This window comes from Dromaius novaehollandiae, chromosome Z (assembly GCF_036370855.1).
Source record: "Dromaius novaehollandiae isolate bDroNov1 chromosome Z, bDroNov1.hap1, whole genome shotgun sequence".
NCBI classification, from domain to species: domain Eukaryota; kingdom Metazoa; phylum Chordata; class Aves; order Casuariiformes; family Dromaiidae; genus Dromaius; species Dromaius novaehollandiae.
This window is the reverse complement of record NC_088132.1, coordinates 6,893,931-6,916,850: the sequence shown is the minus strand read 5'-3', so window position 1 is coordinate 6,916,850 and position 22,920 is coordinate 6,893,931. Positions and strand designations below refer to the sequence as shown.

The window sequence follows — 22,920 nt, the reverse complement described above, 5'->3', positions numbered from 1 at the left end:
CCTGTTCTGCTGAGACTGGACCTCAGTACGCTAGACGACATGTCTTTTACCTGGCAGGAAAGAATGCTTTCCTTGCAACAGTGCAAGAAAGCCGTAATCTCACCAGCAACACACCGGAAGATGCAGCTGTGGCAGTATTACAACAGCACATATCTGGATAGGGCCATCGTACAGATAGCCCAGTTTAAATCCAGGACACCTGAGATTTTTTACATTACCACTCAGAATCAATTTCTGCCACACATCTTCTGTGTGATTTTGACATTATGTGAAAACTATTCACTACATTTCTGGCAGATCCATAACTTACATTTGTAGCTTAGAAAATATCAAAATGGACTTTGTATGACTTACTGGCTATTCAGTTTTCATTGACCAGCTTCTTTCTTAGGCATATTAGATACAGTTTGGGTTGTCTTTCTGTTGCTTTCATATTTATTTCAGAAAGACATACATTACTTCAGACATGTTATATACATGGAGGAAATAAAGATGTCACTACTAAGAAGCTGAGGCCTGACTTTTTCAAATGTCTCTTTGTTTGACAACTGATAACTGATGCAATGTAGAGTTAGAGCCATGCTGGCAAGTAAGAGAATAAAACATACATGTGTTTCATAATAATACTTGAGATTAATAATAAAAAGGCAAAATTGGTAGACATATTGTGATAAAAATATTAGACAGTTTTTTAAAAGTGCTTCAACTGTCTGGTTATATGTCTCTTTGAAAAAGGCCTGGAGTTAGCTCTTTGCATAGCAATCACATGGAATGACTGCTGATTTGCTGCCAGAGATCAAGAACAATGCACAGACCGATCTTTTGTCACTATCATTATTTAAAAAAATATGGGATATCATCCTCTGTATTTTCAAAATTCCTTTGTGCAAACTAATCACTGAAGAATGGTTTAACCACCGGCCAACAATGGAAAAAAAATCTTTTTCAAAACTCAGAATGAAAAGCACAGTTTTAAAGATTTCACATTTGATTTAACATCTAAAAAACCCTCTCAGTGATAATACGCTACTTTGTACAGTAAGACAGGACTCCTTTTTAGTAGACTTTAGTGGTATTTATAATGATTTATGAATCACTTCATGAATTCCTGGCTTACTCATATGGGTGACTATAGACATCTACTTACCCTTCCCTTCTGTCCAACAAAAGAGAAACTTGGACTTATTTCAATACAGATTTGTCCCCAAATAAATCACAGGGTGTTACTGGGGGAACTGCAAATTTAATTTTGTTTCTAAAACAATCAAGACCAGCTTGTGACCACTAGGAAACTGCCATCAAGAATTGTGGCTGTGCCCTCAAGCCTCTGCAAAGAGGAACCGGCCAGATCTGCAGGAAGGTGCCCTCCCCTGCGCCTGCTGGGCACAGATCCAGTGCAGGGATGCTTTGGGAGCCATCCGGTACCTCTCACTTCCCGGCCATAGCTAGAAAAAGGCATCCTGCTGGTGAATGACTAGGTCAGATAGCAAACAACAGAGAGATGGTAAAGTTATCAAAGTTTACCTGAGCTGATGATACTAGTTTTTAAAATGGCACATATACATGCACACATATACATACACACAGACATATATATACATATATATATATATATAGTGTTACTAAACAGTACTGATCAGTGCTATTTGGAAAAAAACATTTTACTACAGTAATTGTTGACTGGAGCTGCCCAAATGTAAAGTAAACATACAATCTGAGCAATCTGTATAAAGGGAGGGGAAGGGGTAAATTGCTACTACTGGCAGTTTATTTTACTAAGTGCCATGTAGTAGCTGGGCAACTGTAAATGAGTATTTGGTAACAAGGAGGAAAAGAGCTAACCTTTGCGCCTTTGTAGCAAAGATATGTACACGGTGTACTTCACCCTGAACCTCAAGTGGTTTGAGCCTGCTTGGCTAGATAACTGGCTGTGCTGAATTGTTCAGGCATCACAGGGCTGAGGAGGTGATTTTTGTAGGTGGAGGAAATACAAAGAACTGAGTGAGAGGGAAACACTTTTCTATTAAACTCCCCAGCAAGCTGAACTGTCACTGTAAGCCAGGACGATAGAGGTAGGTATCATAACTGTGATACCAACTTGTCATTGTTCAAGCTGGTTGGAAACAAGGAAAGCAAGAAGGGAATCACCACTCACAGCTACGTGACCCACAGCTCCATGGTGGTGCTCCACCTTTTCCACAGATGTGTGAAAGCCTGCTCACCTCCCAGTTATTCTAGCGACTGATCAGGCTAGCAGTGATTTCACACTGCCAGCCTCAAGAAGCTCATGGAAGTACATGGCTGACCTAGCAATATTGGACACTACGCTCACACTGAGATGTCCCAGTGGGCGTCTCTCACCTTCACTGCTCGATCACTCCAAAGCCTGTCATCTACATGCACTCCACAGAGCTACTGATACCTAAGAAGCCCTGAATCTGGCAAGTGGGCTGGTCTGGACACTGGGTCCAAGAATGGAGGTGGGCTGGAGATGACAAGAGAAACTGCAGCTCCCTCAAGGATTTCAGTCCTACCTTGCAAGAAACCCCTCTGACTTGCTGCCTGCTTCTCTCACCCACCTTCTGGGAGAGCACAGCAGCTCTGAGCTGCAATGAGGAGCAGAATTTCTTAGCCTGTTTTCTCAGGAAGTATTATTCCTGCAGGAGCGGGGAAGAGAGAGGACAACAGAAAGAACACCAGGTAGCTTTCCAAACCATTCTGCTCCACTGTCCTCCCTTCTCTGTTCTTCAACCCCCAACCCTGCAAAAGGGGGGAGAGCAACAATGGTGGGAAGGATGTGAGACAGGCATTTGGGGGCTGCAGAACCCATTTTTGTACAGAACTCCCAAATCTGGGGGGTATCATTAACTGTGAGACAGGCATAGAAGAAAGAGCTACTACAGCATGAGGAAATTTGGAAGAAGTGGGAAGTCTAACTACTGTATACGTACACAGACATATACATATACAAACACATGGTTGAAGGAAGAGATAACACCAAGAATTCAAATTTCAAAAATGAGACCAAAAATTGTTTGTATTCATTCAAAAAATCTATCATTTGGCAGCCAATGACATTATTTTGCAATATGAGATACAATTTCTGAACTTCTGTTTTTAGCAGTGCTGGTACCATGAATTCCTCCTTATGCTTCTGGCTTTCTTCTCCACTTGTAATTCCCCCTCCAGTGTAGCCCTGGACTATTTTCTACCCAATTAACTGCTAAAACAGTGGCCATATTCCTAGGACATCAGAAAGCAAATATCAAATAAAGGTACAAAGATTGTCTTGATTCACCAGAAAAAAAAGTGTAAAGGCAACCTATGTTGATGCTTCTTTGAGTCCAAGAGAATCAAAGTTGTCAAATCCTTTAGAACTGTTACTCTATTCAAGGAAATAGGACTTATGACCTTTTTAATGTATTGTGATAAATAAGCAAGATTACACCAAAAAATGTAGACATTTCAACTGACATAGTCAACTGACTAATTGACATAATCAACTTTTCTTGCTAACAGAAAAAAAAACCATCTCAAGAACCCAAATATCAAATACCAAATACCATTTGGGCTTCAGGACAGCAGTTCTGTCAATTTCATATTCCTAGCCCTTTTGTATCTTTGTGCTTTTCCTGTTCATGCTAGTTCAGAGCTGTGGAATAAAAACGGATTTTTCTAAATCACGCACAGTATCATTAGTCTCTATTACTTCAACTTCCGTGTTTCACTTTCCCCAATAATTAATTTTCTGGGAAAAGGTTAGTTCCAATTATTCTGCAGTTCCAACTACATTCAGCAGGGGACTAGGAACATGACAAAAATCACTGTAATAACAGCAAGTGAAAGGAATATTTTCTTTGCTAGAGCAACAAAAAGTATGTTTGTTAAAAAAAAACACTGAAAAGAAAGGTAACTGCACCTGCTTATTAATGAGGAAAAAGAAGACACAGTTCACCCAAAATTAATCCGTGTTACAGTATGGCACACAGTGCTACTAGCAGGAATTATTTTAGATAGGAACTATGTTACTGTTTTGGATGCAGCTTTATCTTAATTGTCCACTTTTTTCTCAACTTTGTGCTAAAAATTTGAGAGTGTGCCATTATTTACTTTATAGTTGTATGGTTGATCAAACTTCATGATTGCTTTCAATATGCCTTCAAAACGGAAATGGAACATTAAAACTAAAAACTTTTGTCTTCTTTTTTTCAGAGATTGTATTTTTCTTTAGATATGTTTTTAAATAATTTATTGGATCATGGCTCTGTTGACTGGCTGGACTTCTAATGCATTTTCCTGGGCTGCAATAGTTTGGGAACACAGCAAAATGTTACGAAGCTGACACAGCCAGATCAGCCTTTCATCTTATTTCAGCTGCAATTTTGGCTAGACCGAGGACAAAACCATAAGCTGTTTGTAGCAGGTTGCTGTCCCCCCGCAGTGTTGTGCACTTTTGGACAATGTTCAGTGAGTAACAATCCATGCTCACTCCCTCTTCATTGCCTTTCTATTTCTAGGCAAATGCAGAAAATGTGAGACAGTGTCGCCAGTCTTTGTGTTAAATACCACCTTTGTCTTCTGTGATCTCACATGCTAGCCTGGCTCTACTTTTAATGTTATGTGCTAGTGATTTTGCAGGTCCCCAATCCAATGTCAGCGAGCAAAACCTTCAACTGTATTACAGCAACCCAACACATCGCACTGTAAGCACAGCTAGCCATCAATGTCAGTCCAGCAGATGTGGTTTAAAAGCAGAAGAACACAGCTTTTGCCAATCACAACTTTCAAAAATCAAACATTTTCCCATAAAGTCATGCATGTATCCACTTGTCCAAAACGACAAAAAAAGAATGTTATACCTATGTATGAGACAACACACTTCACTTCACTGATTTTATGTTGATATTGATTTTTTTCCAAAAAAAAGTAAATACCCCTCTTTCCCAAAAGAAATATTTTAGCTAATGCAAAACAAAATATTTGTCTACACTTTTGTTCAGCCACCAAATTTGCATTCATGCAGCTCTGCTGCTCTCCACGAGCCTCACACTCTGCATAGCAATGATCCCACAGCTGGCTTCCATCCCCATGGTGTCCGGGGGAGATGACTGCATGTGTCACCAGACGTTAATTCTATATCCTTCTTTTCAGCCATTAATAAGTGTCTAAAAATCCTTTTCAAGACACAAATTCTCAAGCTTTAGGAACACAGGAACTGCTGTAACAGATCAAACCAGTGGTCCATCGAGGCCAAAGAAGGGGCCAGAGGAAAAAAAGAACAGCTCTTCTGACAAGCACCCAAGCATGTGCTTTGATCAGAAGAAGAAAGAAGAGCGGAATTTAAGCAAGGGAAATGTGAGGGACTGCCTCAAAATACAGATTCCCATAGGCAGGAATATAACTTTAAAATCCCTATCGGCATTTTCTGTGGATATATCTGTATTAGAGAACTGAGTTTCTTGCAAACACAAAAAAAGAAAAATGCTTCTCTGGAAAAGAGAGAAAGCAAGGAAACAGAGTGCAGAAAAATCCCAAGCTCAACTGGGTTGTCTCTGGCCCAGGTTCAGGGGTATATCTGCTGCTCGCCTCCACTCTTTTTAGAGCCCGTAATTGTTAGCTGTCATTTCCTCACTAACTAAAAAAGAGAGAATGTCTCTTATCAGCCAATTCTCCTAAGTGTCCCAAGTCTGGAAAGAAATTACTGTACTGATTTCAAAACCTCACTGTTAAGATCTCTAACTAAAGACTTTCTAAGAGCCGCCTCTTGTATGCCACTTACAAAGGGCTTTGTAATGTATGAACATTAGATGTCCTGATTCCTCGGCTGGATCCCCTCAGGGGCTCTTGTGTCTGGAAGTCTGGCTTGGAGACATTTATTATTTTACAGCAGAGGCATAAAAGAAATATAACCACATACTCAAATAAGCAAACAGAAGCACTGTCACAGAACTTCTTATAGCATTACAGTAATGCTAAATTGAACAGTTCAGTCCTAAGTCTTTCTTTCCAGCTTTATACAGTGTCTAGAAATTTGTGTCAAACTAGGATGTGTCATGCCTCAGGGCCATACCACTAGCCATGGTTCATAGAAAGCTGAAAAATCATACGGAGCACCATGCCCTATGCAAAAATTCTATCCTAGTCTCAGCTCTGCTAATAGGTTATTTCTTGCACAGAAGTGAGCCTTAAAAAGCAAAATGTGTATGTTGAGAGTTTTTTGCTACCAAAGACGACACTATTCATGTTTATAGCAAATAATTTCAAGCACCAACAGTTCTGTGGCACTGAGTTGCATATGTTAATAACATCACATAAAAACAGAATCATTTTTCTGCATTTTAAGTAGATTATTTTTCAACTTCATTGTATGCCCCATCTTGTTTTACGATAAAAATAAGTGTAAACAAAGCCAAATATATATTCCCTTTCATATATATGATTTTTGTGTGCTGTGATCATTTGCTATCTTCACTGAACAGTTAGTATTCAAGAGATTATTGCAAATCAGGTGAGCACTGAAAGTTAGAGTTAGCTGTTAGTCCTAACAGCTGGAACAATCAAAATGTAAGTTTGCTTTTTTATTGTGCATGTTCTCTCTTTTGATGCATGCAGCAGTTTCTCGGATACAAACACTCTGCCTGACTTGCACTCAGTACATTGAGTTTTGTATACAGAATCAAAGTGGCATAAGATAGGTCCCATGTTCACTCAGGTCAGCTTTTCACCTTAATTAGGCTTAGGGTCTTGTGCTACCAGCTCTGCAGTCTCCCTCCCAGTAGTAGGTGGAGAGAGGTGGAAGAGAAGCCTTCCATTTATTTCTCTATCCCAATGTCCATGGAGATGTGGAGAAAGTGCTTCTTTCCTTCTGTCTCTGTCCCTCACATGCCTCAAGTCTGGTGGCCAAAGTGGCAGGGGCACATGCGGCCCCAGCGCCACCAAAGGCACAAGGACAGTGTGGACTAGTTTTAATCTGATAAAAGCATGCAGTCCCAGGGCCACATGCTCATCAGTCAGCCCTGGCTCTGGAAGGACCCTAGTGCATGCCAGGAACTACAGGGAATAAATTCCCTGCTTGTATCCCTAAATCCTGCAGGTCTGCATGATAAAATGGAGATAAATTGCATAATCCATGCTTGTCAAAGCCACTATTTCTGGCTCTTTGCATACCGAAGTGCTGGTTTGCTGAGTTCACATTTTCATGGCTATCATCACACCCCCAAAAATGGTGTAAATGAGAACTTACTTTCAGAGGTTTTATGCAAATGATCTGTATTAGATTCATGATGCAGTTTCTGTATTAGTTTTCATTCTAAGCATTTGTCTTAATTTGTATTACATGTTCTGTAATCAAAGCAACACTGCAGCAATACTTTTAACTTTTCTGAATATAAATTTCCATTTGTCGCATTGCCTAAAGGACGATATGGACTTTTTTTTTTTTTTTTTTAAGCCAGAGCAGCTCTGCATATGTGAAACAGCAGTTAAACCCTTTAAAAGACAGTATACACAGTTAGCACAACCTATGAGGAAGGACAATACCAGGCTAGTTCCTTATTACTGTTATTCTGTAGAATACAGTAGTATCCCGAGGTCTGCAATATGTTCAAGGACTTCACGTGTTAACTCACACACTGATTGTTTCTGCTATGGTCCCCCAAGAGTCATCACCTCAGAAACGTGCTAATGAGATCACTGTCTTTTATAATGAAGTTAACGCTTGTAATAGCTGTTGATCTGACCCTGCCTGTTACCTGGTGCTCAGGCATTTGTTGGACACGGCTGGCTGTTGGACTCACCTGACAGAAAACTACACTAGGAAAGAAAAGCCTCCAGCCAGGCGAGGGAGCTTTGGCAGCTCACAGGGTTTCCAAGGAGGGCCAGAGCCAGTGTCAGGTAAAGAGGCCGGGTCCTCACGGCCAGGAGTAGGCAGGGGAATGACTCCTCAGATGAGCTCAGATGATCACGAAATGGCAATCTCAGACTGCTGTGCAATAGCCAAAAAAACTATCTGTGGCTCCAGGTCTGTCTGCATTCAAGTGTGCAGTCTGAAAATGAAAAATACTTTTGGCCCACTATCATTTCCCTGAGCCACTCTGTTCTTCTACCTTCCTGATATAAGGCAGAGTTAGTAGGGCTTTCCTCAAACGAATTTACACTCAGTTGTCAGTAATTGAAACCTAGGTTACATTCCTTCCAGGTTTATAATTGGACATTTTGTGCTCTCCAAATTACTGACGTTTCTATCCCTCAAGGAAATTAAACACCTTGAAATACGTTAACGAAATACAGCAATTTATGCTTTAGAGTGCTGAAAGGCAGGGAGATCAGCAAAATAATGCTTTTAAGTTTCCATACATAGATACTAAGAATTCAATAGCTTTCAAGCATGATAGCGTATCTTACTGACTACTACTGAAAATCTATTTACTTAGGCCTCTTTAGTCTTGCAATCTGAGAGACTTCTGTTTCAATAAACTAAGTGGAAATCTATAATACCATACACTATATAAGTAATTGGAATGAAATGATTGCTGAAAATAATTTATGAAATGTCTAAGGATGAAAATTAAACCACTTTCAAGCAATTTGCTCTCATACTGCTGAAATATATAAAATCATGGAAACAGCAAAGCCCAAGGGGCTTGTTTCTAGCCAGCAAAAAATGAGTCCTGACTATAAATCAAGCTCTGTAACTAGAGAATTAAAAACAAAATCCACTCATTATCAATTGCTCTTAATAAGAGAAAAGATGCCAAATTCCTGCAAAGATACTCAGTATTGAGAGAATATTGAGAGGAAAGAGTTCAGATTTATGGGTTTCCTACTGCAGGTAAAGAGAAACATGAATCTCATGGTGCCCATCCTGGGAGGTGCTGCTGGGCTCCTCTGGAGTTCAGTGTGTCCCAGCCAGCAGGACTTGGCTTGCTCAGGATGCTGCTGGAGATCAAGGTGGGGTTTGCAGGAAGTCCCTCAGTGGAGACGGATGCCAGGTCCCACATGCCACCCACTGGGCTGGGACAGCTGAGTCCCTTCGCCTCTTCTTCTCCGGTCATCACCCCAGGGCAGCAATGTTTCTACCCACGTGAGCAGCTCCATTGATCCTCAGGCTTTTTGAAACAAAAAAAGAAAAAGAGGTCGTCTTACCTCTCAGAGTCCACAGCTGAGAGAAGAGGTAGCTGATGGGGAGGATGGCGAGGACTGCCCTGCACGTTACAGCCCGGGGAGGGGAGGCTGATGGGCTGGGACAAGGACACGGCTCCTGCTGCGGTGGCACTTCGGCTCGTCTGGGTGCCGGGGAACACGGCTGCTGAAACTGAGAGGAGAGAAACACCTTGCGTCAGGCACGCAGCGGGACCGGCAGCTGACCACGTACTACCAGCTATCACCCCCCGACCCTTGCTCTGCAAAATCTCTAATGCTAACTCATCAGCTAACTCTTCTTTCTCAGCTTTTGTTTTCTGCTGAAGGGTAAAAAAAAAATCATACAACCTCCATCCCGCCAAATGAACTTTGCTGCTCCCAAACAATACTCTCCTAAAACCATACAAAACACAGCTATCCAGCTTGTCTTGGGAATTTTGCTTGAATAAGCCGCGAATCTTGAAGTTCTACAGCTTCATATTATAGAAGAAGTGGTAAACATATACCAGGATATATCTTTTTAGAGCTACTGAGTAAACACAAAGCACAGTTGTGTAAATAGTGAAATGCTCTCTACCCTTCCCCCTAACCATAAAAATCTTGAATTTTATTGAAGATCTGTAGCCAAAGCTCAGATACTGTTACTATTGTCCCCAGATTCTCCTGGCACTATATACAAAAAAAATAAACTAGTATTAACAGTTCTATAATTTTCTCTCAAGGTCACTCTTGCATGTGGTTCAAATACCGAAAAGTTTTGAATGATTAAATGAAAAGCTTTAAAGGACTCCCTCCCAATGTCCTGATAAGTTGACCCAAAAATCCTGTAACTCTACTTTCAGAAGATTCTTCAATTAGGCACTTAGGAGGTCAGACACTGATTATCAAATCCCTCTGCAAAAAAAGTTACTCAATTATTTTTATTGATATTTGTGTGAAGTGGCTTATGTTGACATTGAGTGGCAGCCAAAACCAAAGAAGAAATTACATTACACAGCATGAAAATGATCAGTCATTGTTTGGTTGTCATATCTTTCAGTTTGTCTTTTAAAAGTTTAGGCCCAGTTTGCAGTATGAAATTCTACCTATAACACTTATGTTATGCTAGTGAATATTTCAGAACTAATAAGCTAACCTCACGGATAAAATTCTGGAATTTAAACCAGTTCCTCAAAGGGCATCATCACCGGTAAAGCATCTTTGGGAACTGCAGAACAAACAGTGTTTTAGAAGTGATCTCACCATTCTCCCATCTTCAAGAAAATGGCCCCACTGGTTACAATTGTGGATGCTGCTGCTCAAGATCAAAAGGGTGAGAAGTCCACCTCAGCTCTCAAGTCCTTGGTGTATTTTTCAAATAGCCTCTATTGTTTGGTAGCCAACCTTTGCTGCACACTAGCTACTCAGTAGGTAAAACAAAATACCTAATTTAGATGCTTGCGGAGGTATTTCAAAGTTTATGGAAAGTAGGCATGAGAATATGAGACTAGGATCAGGACAAATGAAAGCAGAAGGAAGAAAAAAGAAAGGAATGACCTTGTAAATTAACCATTTTATGCTTACATGCAGTGTGGACGAAAAACTGAAATAGGAAACAAACAAATGCCTGTTCTGGCAGAATGAGCAGATAGAATATTTAACACTTGACTATCCAAATAAAAAGAGAATTTAAATTAATCCTTGCAAAAACAGAGTTACTTGTATTGTTCCATGAGAAAAACATTTAAATGAATATGAAAATACAATGGCTGGTTCAAAAAGCTTGACTGGGCTTTTTGCACAAGGTAGCAAGAGTTTGCTCTTCTGTGTCACAGTTTCAGGTTGATCTTGTTCTCTGCTACAGTCACGATGAAGGTTTCAGGCAGGTATCTTCCAAAGCTTGCTTGTACTAGCCAGGCCGGGCTGCAGCGGTGGCACGCTTTCGCACAGCACTGCTGCAGGTCCGGTGGCTCTGTCCCTGCCGCCCACACCCAAGCACAGGCAACCACTTGTTGTCTGGAGCAGCTGCTGTCTCACAGTATACGGCAACCTAAAGCCCACTGCAATACTCACTATAGTAGCCATATCTGCTACTGCAATACTCACTATAGTAGCCATATCGGCTAAGTTTCCTAGCAATTTTCCCATGACTGTTTCTGTTTCTGACAATAAGATGGTACACAGTGCAAAACAAGAGCTAACAATGGAAGTGGCCAGAGGGACAGATAGGACGTTTAAGGAAGAAAAAGTATATATATTAGCTGCAAAAGGATATTCCTGTGCAGACACAGGTACATGGTCACAGCATGTTACAAGAGTAGGATGATGAAGAGCTTCCTGAGAGCCCACTGCACCTTGTGACGAAACCCCACAGACACAGCACAGCCCCAGACGGTTTGGTGGACAGCACAATGCCCACGGACGATGCAACACATCTGGGGGCTGCCCAGCCCGGTGCTGCGTGGAAGGACCGTGCTGGCAGGAGCATCTCTGTGAGCACCCAGGGGAGTGAAATCTCAGTGCTGGCAGCTGCTCACCAGCAGAAATGCTGCCATTGAAACTTCCCAGGCCAAGCATGGCATCGGGCCAAGCTACCCCTTAAACTTTGTAAATACCATTTGAAAGGAAACGCTGTCAGTCATTGGGTGTATACAGACTCATGGTACGCCACAAATATATTCAGCAACAGGTCAATTCTCTAGCAGCCTTAATCTTAAAAGATTGAGAGAAAACTTGGGACAATACTGAAGAAATCACTAGTTTGCTTGATCACTTTTTCCTGGGAGTCGTGTGGGGCAAGCTTTTCTAGTGCTGTTTAATTTGTATTCTTCCTCATAATAATAGCAGCATTCTCACTGACTCCAGTATAGCACAAGCTAGGTCCACACAGAAAAATGCAGAATAAATATTATTTAACAAAAGGCTTTTCTTTCTAGCAATATAATTTAAACTAACTCACTTAAAGGCATTTAAAAAAATACATATATTCCCCCCCGCCCCAAAAAAAGAACAATTATCCGCTGTGCAACTTAAAAAGCTCAAGTTATGTCACAGGTTACATGATGGATAAGCGCTGAATGTGAACCTCAGGTTGGGTTACATCCAGAGAGGTCACCCACTTAGAGTCACTGAAAGGAAGAAGTCAATTTTTCATTTCCTGTGTCTCATCAGAAGTCAATTTATCAACATACAGGAATTTTCAGTGAGAGTATCTCTGCAAAGATATTTTCTCTATATGTGAAGCTAAACTCACATGTATTCTAGTAACGCATAGGAACAAATTAGGTGGATGGAGGAAAAAAACTGATCTGCATAAGATTCCTTCAAAAAAAAAAAAAAGAGAAGTAGCATTTAAAATTTTACAGAAACCAAAGTTTAAAAAAAGATCCAATTTTTCCTTTTAATGGAGTCTGAAACCTATAATTTCATGGAACATTTTTCAAATGCAGAACTATCACCCTCCCCTGTGCAAATTACCAACAATGGTATAATTGCTTCCTTGCATTTATTACAGTCAAATCACCATTCTCTCAATCTGTTTCTGCCCCCAAAATACCTCTCCTCTAACCCCTGCCCACAGGATTCTGGGGCAGGCTTGAGAATTCTTTCCATGTAGAGAAAGACAGACTGAAAGTTTCATTTGGTAGTTCAGCAACAATTGAAATCATATACTCATTAATTTGCAAGACTTTTTAAAATTACTATATTTAACACTGCATTTGTATAGGGAATATTTATGTCGTCCTTGTGGACAAGCCAGTTAGCAGTGCACAGAAGGAAAAATCTGAAATGCTTTTCACACTTGGGCCTATCAGATCCATATATTCTTCCCTCTCCCCTTGCCTTGGGTGCCCACACTTCTCTACGGGATTTTCTGGGCAGAAATATGTGTTCATGGGTTGTGTTGAGCCTTAGGTGGTAAAGCCTGCGAATGTAAAAAATGCTGTAGATATTCTACTGATCCTGCCCAGTACATCTGTAAATCTGACGATGCCAGTATGCATGGAATTGAATAAGGCCACGGTACTTTAAGAAATACTGTAGAAGTCAAAATAACATTATGAAGATGACCCTATCTCCAAAGTTGGCTCATCATGAGGGTTTTGCTGATGCTCTCTGTGTCCTTTTGGGGATGGTCTGCAGGCAGATCAGAGCTCCTGGAGGCATCCAGAAGGCTTATAAAGTCCGCCTGGACAAGACTTTAGGTAGAAGAAGAAAACAAGCCCAGGGAAGCACCTCATGCAGTAACCCAATCTAGTTCTTTCTGGAGGCCTCTTCAGTTGATCTCTGTCTTTTGAGATCCCCTACTTCTAACATTTAGGAATCACAACACTTAGAACATACAGCGTTTCTGTGATCAAGATCTTTCACATGCAAGCATTGTCCTAAGATACAATACTGTCTACTAAGAATCATTTTCTCTACTCTACAGCTCAGAAAACTGGGGAAGAAAATTAAGAGTCACTGAAAAATCACCAGCTGAGTCAGAATAAAAATATCAGAGTTAGCTTATAGGTAACCTACAGGCCTTTGATAAAAGTGTTAAAATGGCTACTACCAAAGAAATCACAAAACAGCCCACATCATGAATAAGATGTGCAGTTCTAATTTTTGAACCTTCTTTGACCTTTTTTTTAGAGCTTTACACACTAGACATTTTTCACTGTCAGTCCTTCCTCTGGAATATGGAGGTAGTTCATAAGGAGCAAGATGAAAAAAAAAGATTGTGTCCCCCGTCCCCTATGTCTTACTAACTGCCCACCTACCCAGTGTGGTCAGAGGATGTTAGGGTCACAATAAGCAGAATGCATTGCCTACTAATCTGGAATTATTTCAAGCAACAATATTCTGAAAGATTTCAGTGAATGCTTACAGCACACATGCTAATTCTAAGCACTGTGATATAAGCACGAATTTTTTAATAACAGGATTATCACATAAGCAGATGAAATATCCTGGCAAGAAAGACTTTGTGAGCTTAAGGATAAATTTTGCATGCCCACCTACCCAAAACTAGGGGCTTTTGCTGAACAAAATGGTAGAGATGCCAGGGGGAACATGATCCCTGCACAACAGGAGGATTCCTCCCCCAGGCCAGCATCTTAAATTGTCACTTACAACGTTTATGCCGGTTCATCAGTAAATGTTCTTTCCCTCACACTGAGAATTCAACCTTTATTGTGCAATTTCTGGAATACCAGTAAGCTACATCGAAATGGAGATTATAAACTCAGAAGTAAAACTGGAGAAGAAAGGGACAAGTCTGAAGGGAAAATGTCTCGTTAAAACAGCCAAGGTAATGATACTAACACTTTGCAAACCCCTGCAGATATACATGGCATGTATATGCACTAAATAAAACTAAAGCAAACACCTACAATGTCTTCTTCCAGTCTTTTCAGTAATGCTCTTGTTGTGATGCCTGGTGGTTAGGGAGCTGATGCTCCAGCTGCTTGTATAACACACTTTCATTTTCCCTGTGCAATTCTTCAGTCCTCTACCTGTCTGTTTATCTGCCTACTCTCCTATGAATATCTCAGATGTGAACTCCTTTGGGGAAAGAATTTCTTGGTTTTTGTGTAGAGCACCCAGCTCAATATTATTTCATTGTGAAGAAAAAAAGCACAGCAAAAACTTTTACTTAAATAAATGATATCTTAAGTCACAGGTATAAAGTAGGTATGTCTAAGTTTCACAGTACTGAACCATGAGACATTTAAAATACAGTGAGAATGTTATTGCAAAGCCTTCTGTAAACTTGCCTTATGAATTTATTACTTTTCCAGTTTGCAAAGAAAATCATGCACTTGAAAAGCTTTAGCAATGAGGCTTGTCTGTTTTGGAGCACAGAAGAGTGTGATATTCAGTAATTATTTATAAGTGATACATTCTGGTTTATTCTTAAATATGAAATGGTCATTTTTTTAACAAATAGAGCACAATAAAAATAAAAATATTTTGCATTGCATCATTTATAATTCTTTCAGTATTAGGGATTCCAGATTGCAGACATAAAGTATATTGATATAAGTGCATAGTAGAAAACACATCATTCATATGTTCTTATTAAAAATGAATGAATTGCTCAAATTTTCATTCTATGAACTGCATAAATCAAAAAGCCTAAATTTTTTTTTAATGAAAACCTATATTTTACCAGAAATTTTGCACATCATTAGAAACAGGCTTTGAATTTTTGTTTTAAATAACATGACCATGCTTAGCCCTGGAAGAATATGCATGCGAGCTTAACTTTATACCTGCAAACGCATAAGGCTCACTGACCTCAGCAGATCTGCTTTTGTGAGGATAATTAAGGACATATGTTTACATATATGCAGGAGCACAACTTTAATTCATCTGAGTCCAAATTTACTTTCTTTCACAGAAGAAAATAGATCATAACGAACATAATTTTCACTATCAGAAAGTTGACACAGAATGTATACTTAAAATGAGTTCTCAGATATTACAGTTTATGTAAGCGTGTCTTTATTACCATATGCTTTTGGACTTTGGCTGTATTTTCCTTAAAATATAAGAGGACGCTTTTATATGGCATTCTATAAGAGTAATCTGATTTACCATTTGCTATGATTTCACTAATTTTATTTTTTTTTAAGCAAAAGATCTGTAATGTTACTCTATTAAATTCAAAAGTTTATACTCTGTTCAGATTTCTTTTATAAAGTCACATAGGCCCTGATAAGGCAAACATTAATGCACTCTTAATTTTAAGTAATACATGTACATGCATAATGAAAAGATTATTGTTGTATTTTCATTTAAATGTGTCTGTGTTCGCAGATTCTGTGGCTCAAAATGGAGGTCATTATAGGCATTATTGTACTTCAATAATCAGAAATGGACTAGCAGCTAAATGTTCACTTTCTGTGAACAATTTATTCTGTATATCTCTTAGGAAAAGTGACATAAAAACTACCTTGGCTTTAAAATCGCATAACTCAGAAGAAAAGCAACCTTCAAGTGAGAAAAGTCTGATTTAAGGTTATTGGTGGAATAGCTATCTGTTCATGTTTCTACTTGAAAAGTCGCACATATACATTTCAGCTATTATACCTTCTCTAACAGTTTCCAGTAAAAGCTGTATATTTTCTTTTACAGACTCTCTCAAAGTTTTTCTTATATTTAGAAAAGATGTTGTTGTTGTTTTCTGAGAAATTGGAAGGGCAGCTTTTCTAAGGCACCACACTCAAGCTTTTTGACGTTTTGCTTTTCTCTCCTCGGGGTATGAATAATTTTAAGATTGTCATTTCCCCCCAAATAATTCCCTCTCTGTCGGAGTTATCTCACTTTTCCACATAGTATATTATTATCTAGCAACCCTGACGAGTAGTTAATGAAACAATTTATTTCAACTGGATTGGGTCGTAGTCAAAATGAAGTGACTTGGATTCATTTATTCTTGACACAATGCCCTAAGCTAATTGATGTGAAACAACACTACTTGTCTTCCCTGCACCAAGAAAATAAAGCTAGGAAAAATGTGTTACATTATAGTTAGGGGCAAACACTTGTGTAAGGGAAACCAGTTTATTACTTACTTTATTACTTACAGAGAAAATACTGCTGATAGAGGTATGGTAACTAACTGACAGTAGAAAAATTGCCGCACAGTAGGATGCAGCGACAAGTAAGGCAAAAAACAACAAAAATTATTATATTAAAGACTCTCAATCATCAGTAATGCTGGAAATGCCAAATATTGAAAAACAAGGCATGAATGAGATTACAAAACATCATGACACACCTCAGAAGTAATTTACGGGCTATCCTGTCTACAGACGATTTTCAGCTAAGGGCTGGCTACAGACGATCACTTTATTTGGCTTAGGATACTGACAAATCGTCGGGCCACAGTTTGTTCAAGCCACTATCAGCCTTGATTCAGATTGATCCAACAGTCTGGATTTTAAACATTTAAGTAGAGCCTAGAAGCCAGATTTGTAAAAGAGCTCAGTGCTCAAGAGATTTCAGTGGAAACTTCTTGTTGAAAATGTTCTGAAATACTGTTCCCGTATGTATTCCATGATATTTAAGCACTTGAAAGGACAAGTTCAATCTTTTCCTCTCTCACTGTGAGTTTTGTATTACACTAATGCCAGTAATTCATTTTTTTAATCTAAACTTTCTCCAGTATCCAACTCCCTCTCAAAGTATAAAAAAACAAAAAAACCAAAAAACACACGTAAGCAACACTGTGTTACTACTACAGTGTGATAGAGGCTCCCTGCCCCAAAACATATCTTTAAAATCTGAAATTTCCTTTAGCTCTCAGATAACAGATGCTATATACCGACTATGATCAGACTAAGGCATTTAAAGGTTAACAGCATACAAGTAGGTAACAAATATTTTATAAATTAGGATACAGTCAGTATAGGAAACATAGCTTTCAATTTCCTGGTCTTTTTCAATATAAACCTACACCAACACAACCCAGCATATAGTTTAAAACAGCCTTGACAAAAGCATGTTGAAAACTGTTATGTTTGCAAGCCTCTCAGTAAAATAAAACCACTTTTTCAAGTGGCCACTTCAGACACTGTCACTTTCACTGCTGCACGTATCATTCAGCCAACTCCTTCACTTGCTCCATCTGCTTCTCAGTTAAAACTCGGACTCTCAACTGTACCAGAGTAAAGACTATTAGAAGATGTAATGCATTCTGCCTGACATTAAAACCAGATGTCATCACAAGTATTAAAATGCTTCATGAAAAATGCTGCCCACCATTGTGCTGAACTTTGAGATGTATTATCACTTGTAACTTCTTGAATGTTTCAAATTCAGATGAAATGTGAACAGCCATTGTACATTTGGCCAGGCATGAGAGTTATGTATTTTAATAGGAAAATCCCAAATACTTAACTGGAGCAATAAAAATAGGATTATCACTTTTATGGCCTAAATGTGTTTATTGGCATATTTAGAGTTACACAAAAAATTAGAGCTTGTAAGGCAGCATTTTAGTCCACTGATGTAGATCTATTCAAAAACTGATATGTGATCCATGAATAATGAAGAGGAAGAATATTCCTTTAATTCTAAATGAAGCTTAACAAGTTCAAGATGCCTACAAGGAATGGCAGAAATGAATTGCTAGCAGAAGCCAGATGTCCACAGAGCAAATATAGTCCTCTTTGCTGTGGTAGGTTTCTCTATGGAAAAAATAAGATTCATCATCCCTCCACTCCCTCAGAAAAGATGTAAAAAATCTGATTAAAATCTATCTTTTCATATTACTTTGCAAGTTCTACCCTGCTCATGAGATGATGATGATTTTTGAGGACATCCTATGCTGCAAAAACATTCCTAATCTTAAGCAAGCAATAAATACCGCACGTTTTTTTTCTATTCCTTTCCTATACCTGGGTAGATATCATGAGGTGGCCCTGGGGATGGTCCCACGGTATCTGCAGCATCGTGTGGTGAAGGGGCAGGCTGGAGAGGCTGGATTGCAAGGCAGTCATTCAGGATGTCCTGGTCAAGCACCGAGCTCGATCGCAACTGAAACACAAGACAAGAAAGGAGAAACCATTATTACAAGTGCAAAAGAAGAAATAAAAAGGCTTAAGACACTAAAAAATTGCAATGAACACATGTTGAGGGGTTAGCAGAAGAAACGGAGTACAAACAGAATTCTCCCTTAAAAACTCTTGAAAACAGCTGTTCCATTATAGCAGGATTTTTTCAAATCTGAGGAAGGAAACTCTTCCTTACACTTTACAAGACTGCACTCAGGTCAAGGGCAGCATGTACAGACAGGGCCTGGGGCAGGTGGACCTACAGACGCTCCCTTGCCATACACTGCACGAGCCAGAAGAGCGTCCTGGTTCATGGATAACTGAGATCTATCAAATGACTGAGATCTTTTGCATCAGCAGAGTGATGCTGTAGAAACACAGGTATTTTCCTGCTGGCATAGTGCCCCAAACAGGCTCGCGGACGGATCAGAGGAACATCAGCGTCAGTGGGAACGAGGGGCTGGGAGCGAGCAGCCAGCAGGGGAATCACTCCAGGCGGTCAGGGCAGAAGTGGCACCACTTCAGAGGGACTGAAGCTGCTTTGAGACCACGTGAGTAATGTGACCAAGAGTGTGTGCTGTTTGATGTTACAGCTACCCCGATCTGACTGAGAGCTGCTGCCGCGGAGCAGAGCAGGCGAACTGCTCCCTCCCCTCCGCTCCTCCTCACCTCCAGCGGCACATGCCACCGCTCGCCTGATACCTCATCAGCCAACGGCACCCAGCATGGTAAGTCTGTTTATCTGGCTGATCTGGCTGGAAAATAAGTAAGTCCGTAAGAACAGTCCTCCTTTGGATGCAGCTCGATGAACAGGCTCACTCTCCGGCTGCAATACTTCATGAAATAAAAGAGGGAGAAGGGAGAAGGCCCCTTGCAGCAGCCCTGCATGAGGCTGTCCTGGCCGTCATGCAGCACTGGGGTGGCTGGCAGATGGTTTCTGCTGCAGGCTGCTGGCACTGATGTCTGTCCCAAACCCTGCCTGACGCTACCACCACATATAACAAAAATATGCCTGCTCCTGGCAGCCTTCTCAGCTCACAGCCTGGTGCGCTCCCCTGAAGGCATGAGAAAGGAAGGGTTACGTGTGTATGTGAGTGGGGCACTGGAGTGGCCCTGATGCAGATAAATATCCTGTCTTGTCACCCATGCTGAAGAAGGGGTATTTTTTTCAGAGAACAACAGGCTGGACAGAAACCTCATTACAGCAGAACACGCAGGCTGTAGGGTTTCCCTAGTCCTGCAAAGGTGCACCAGGATTTTGTCTCAAATCTTAATACAGATTCCCTTTCCCTATGAGACCGATTTCACAAGAAGACTACAGTTTTACCCTGAAATAACTTAAATGACCTCTGGTGAGGCACACTAGTACAAAAGTGTTGCCACAGAGTGGAAAGTTGGTCTCACACATCCTAAGTGCCAGAGGTATGGATTGTAACAGAGATATTGCACACCCAATGGTCGGTACACACAGATGGCCCATGCCCTAAGCTATTCTTTCTTTTAACAACCTAATGAATGCTTATTATGCCTGAAGGCAAATGGCCTTTATCGGTTTTATTCGTCATTCAAGAACTTGTCTGAAGTGTGCTGACAGAGAGACAGGGACGGGGAAGGCGAAGGAGAGGGAGAAAGAGAGAAAGGGAGCAAGATTTCCCTGCCAATTGCTTTTCATTTATCATCCATATTTACAATCTGCTCTAGGGTCCAGATATTTCTTCCAGTGTAGCATGAATGGTTGTCTGTTTTCTATTATCCACAAGTTCTTCTGTTTTTACTGCTATCACCAGTAATATGGCTTTTTTTATGAAATTAAGTACATATGATTTTAAATGCCAAAGGTATACCTAAGTTCAAATTCTTATCAATCATATTCTTCATAACAAAAGCATCACATGATTCTAAATTTCTCTGGACCCTAAGAGGAAAATAAATATGAGAAAATCCTACTTCTATAAAGAAGTCAGGATTTTATCACCTAGAATAAAATTTACAGAGCTTTCCTATGTGAAGTGGCTTGTTTCCGAAAGATATTTTTTTCTTTGTAAATAAGGAACAAATCACCTCTCTATGCTCAGAAGGCATTATTTATGGAGGAAACAGTGAGCATAACAAGAAAATGGGAGCAAAATATTTACTCATTAACTACAAGCATAAAATAGAAGTAATAGCCAAACATCCTTAAATCTCTTATATATATTTCTCTGTTTTGCACTGTTTGGGGATTTGTTTTGCATTTGCAAACTCTTTGACACTGAGAATAAATCTATCACGACAATCTGTGCTGACATAATTTTCTGGCTTGTGCAACAGTCAATACTAAATAAATACATTCAATACAAAAAAAAAAAAAAAACCCCAAAACAGGATCAGCAACACAAAACCAATAACACTGAGAAATAAACACTGGAAGACAGCTCTGATCTGATTTCTGAACATGGTTCTAAAACCATGCATCATTTATTACTGGTTCACATTTAGAATATTTTCTTCACAGCCACAAGGGCTAGAAATACAGCTTTTATACACATGTGCATACACACATAGATACAAGTTCATGCATGCATGTGCATATATATTCTATATGATTGTATATTATAATATCTATTTTATAATGATAATATATGTATTTAATATACTTATAATGAAAAGTCCTGAGCAAGAGGTGGATATTACACTGACTGGTGCAACTGCAGACACAAACTGGTCATTCAAATCGCCACTGAAAAAGCTACCACAGATCTTCTATGAACACTCACCAGAAAAGAGGCACTGGGAATAACTTTATTTTTCTGTTACTCTGGGGTATGTATGTGAGCTGCTGGTCAAGAGCAACCGTTGCTGCACCATCGGAAAAGGTGGGGAGCAAGGGGTAGAGGAAATGCTTTCTACTCCGTTCCCCACCACTGCGTTTTCTCCCAAGAGATGGAGCTCTGGCTGCTGGGTCCACCTCTCTCTGCCCTCTCAAGCTCACCCCAGGCTCTTGGCCCTGACCCAGGCTTTTTCAGACCTTTCCTCTGAAGGCAGCACCCTGTACCATTGAGAGTGCTGGCATAAGCCGTGGCCTTTTTGGAGCAAAACAGATAGCAAGAACCAGGCTCTGGTCCAACTACGGTTGATCAGGGCACTGTTTCACTGCCTGTAAATATGCTTGAGGTAAAAGAATCTCAGTCTCAGTCAAATATTTTTTCCGATTTTTATAATTTTTTATAGAAATACTTTAAATGAAGAGTTTTGACCAAAAAAAATCTTTTGTGTTTTGTCAAAAGCAGTGAAAACTCAGTTTTGATTTTTATTCTGCTTGCAAAGAAATTCAAGACAGCTGACGAAAGGACAGACCATCTCAAAACAAGCAAACAAACCATCCAACCATTTAATCCATAAAATTGCCTTCAGCAAAAAATACCAAGAAGGAATAACACTAATTGGCCACATCTAACTGCAGCAGCCTGCGTCTTGCCTTGCTCCAAAGACAGCAAGCCTCTTTTCCAGCCTAGGCTGTACAGTCATCATCCCATGGGATAAGACAGCTGACAGTCTCTTTGACTTCAGTATAAATTGCATCCCAGCACAAATCTCCCACTTACCTGGCTGCAGTACCGGGCTTCCCTCTTGATCACCCAACTGAGCACAAGTACAATAACACTGGGGCTGAAAACTTGCCAATCTGCCTTTGAGAACTATAACGTTAGCAAGTTACCTCGCAGAATGATGAAATCAGTAACTGACAATTTTGCAGTGCAGAGCATAGACTTTTTCAGTGTGCTGTAAGGCAGTTCAAATTTATGGCTAGCCTCAGTGCAAGTTAACAATCGACTGTTCAGCTCCCCTATAACTTCCCAGTATGAAATATTTGTTCCAAATGATAGATTTTCAACTTCAATAGCTCAGTTGTATGGCAGACTTGACAAGTTTTGCATCTGGAAATCTGAGCTGTTCCCATCATCATTAAGTGGGGATTTTTTCTAATATACAAAACAAATCACCATCAGTCAAGATTTACTATTGTGTTACTCCTGTGACAATCAAGTAATGTTTATCACCTTTCAGAACAATGGATGGAAATTGTACTCCTGTCATTTTAGCATTTTAGATATGATTAAATAATTACTCAAAAATAAATGATACAAGCGGAAGTAATGGTAAGGGAGTAAGATACTACATTCTCCAATTTTCAGTTTCATTGTATTTGAGCACAAGAGCAGAGATGTGCTCTTGGTTTGATGTACAACATACTTCCAAAGAAAATGCCTCC

At 39.8% G+C, this 22,920-nt stretch overlaps 1 protein-coding gene across 1 annotated transcript in view; it reads right to left on the bottom strand.

Moving 5' to 3' along the window:
• Positions 1 to 22,920, bottom strand: part of GLIS3 (GLIS family zinc finger 3) — a 164,366-nt gene that overhangs the window by 13,654 nt on the left and 127,792 nt on the right. The window contains exons 6-7 of the mRNA XM_064501679.1: positions 18,513 to 18,651; positions 9,145 to 9,313 (exon numbers count right to left, since the gene is read on the bottom strand). Coding sequence (XP_064357749.1) covers positions 9,145 to 9,313; positions 18,513 to 18,651 — 308 coding nt within the window. The remainder of the gene's footprint in view (positions 1 to 9,144; positions 9,314 to 18,512; positions 18,652 to 22,920) is intronic.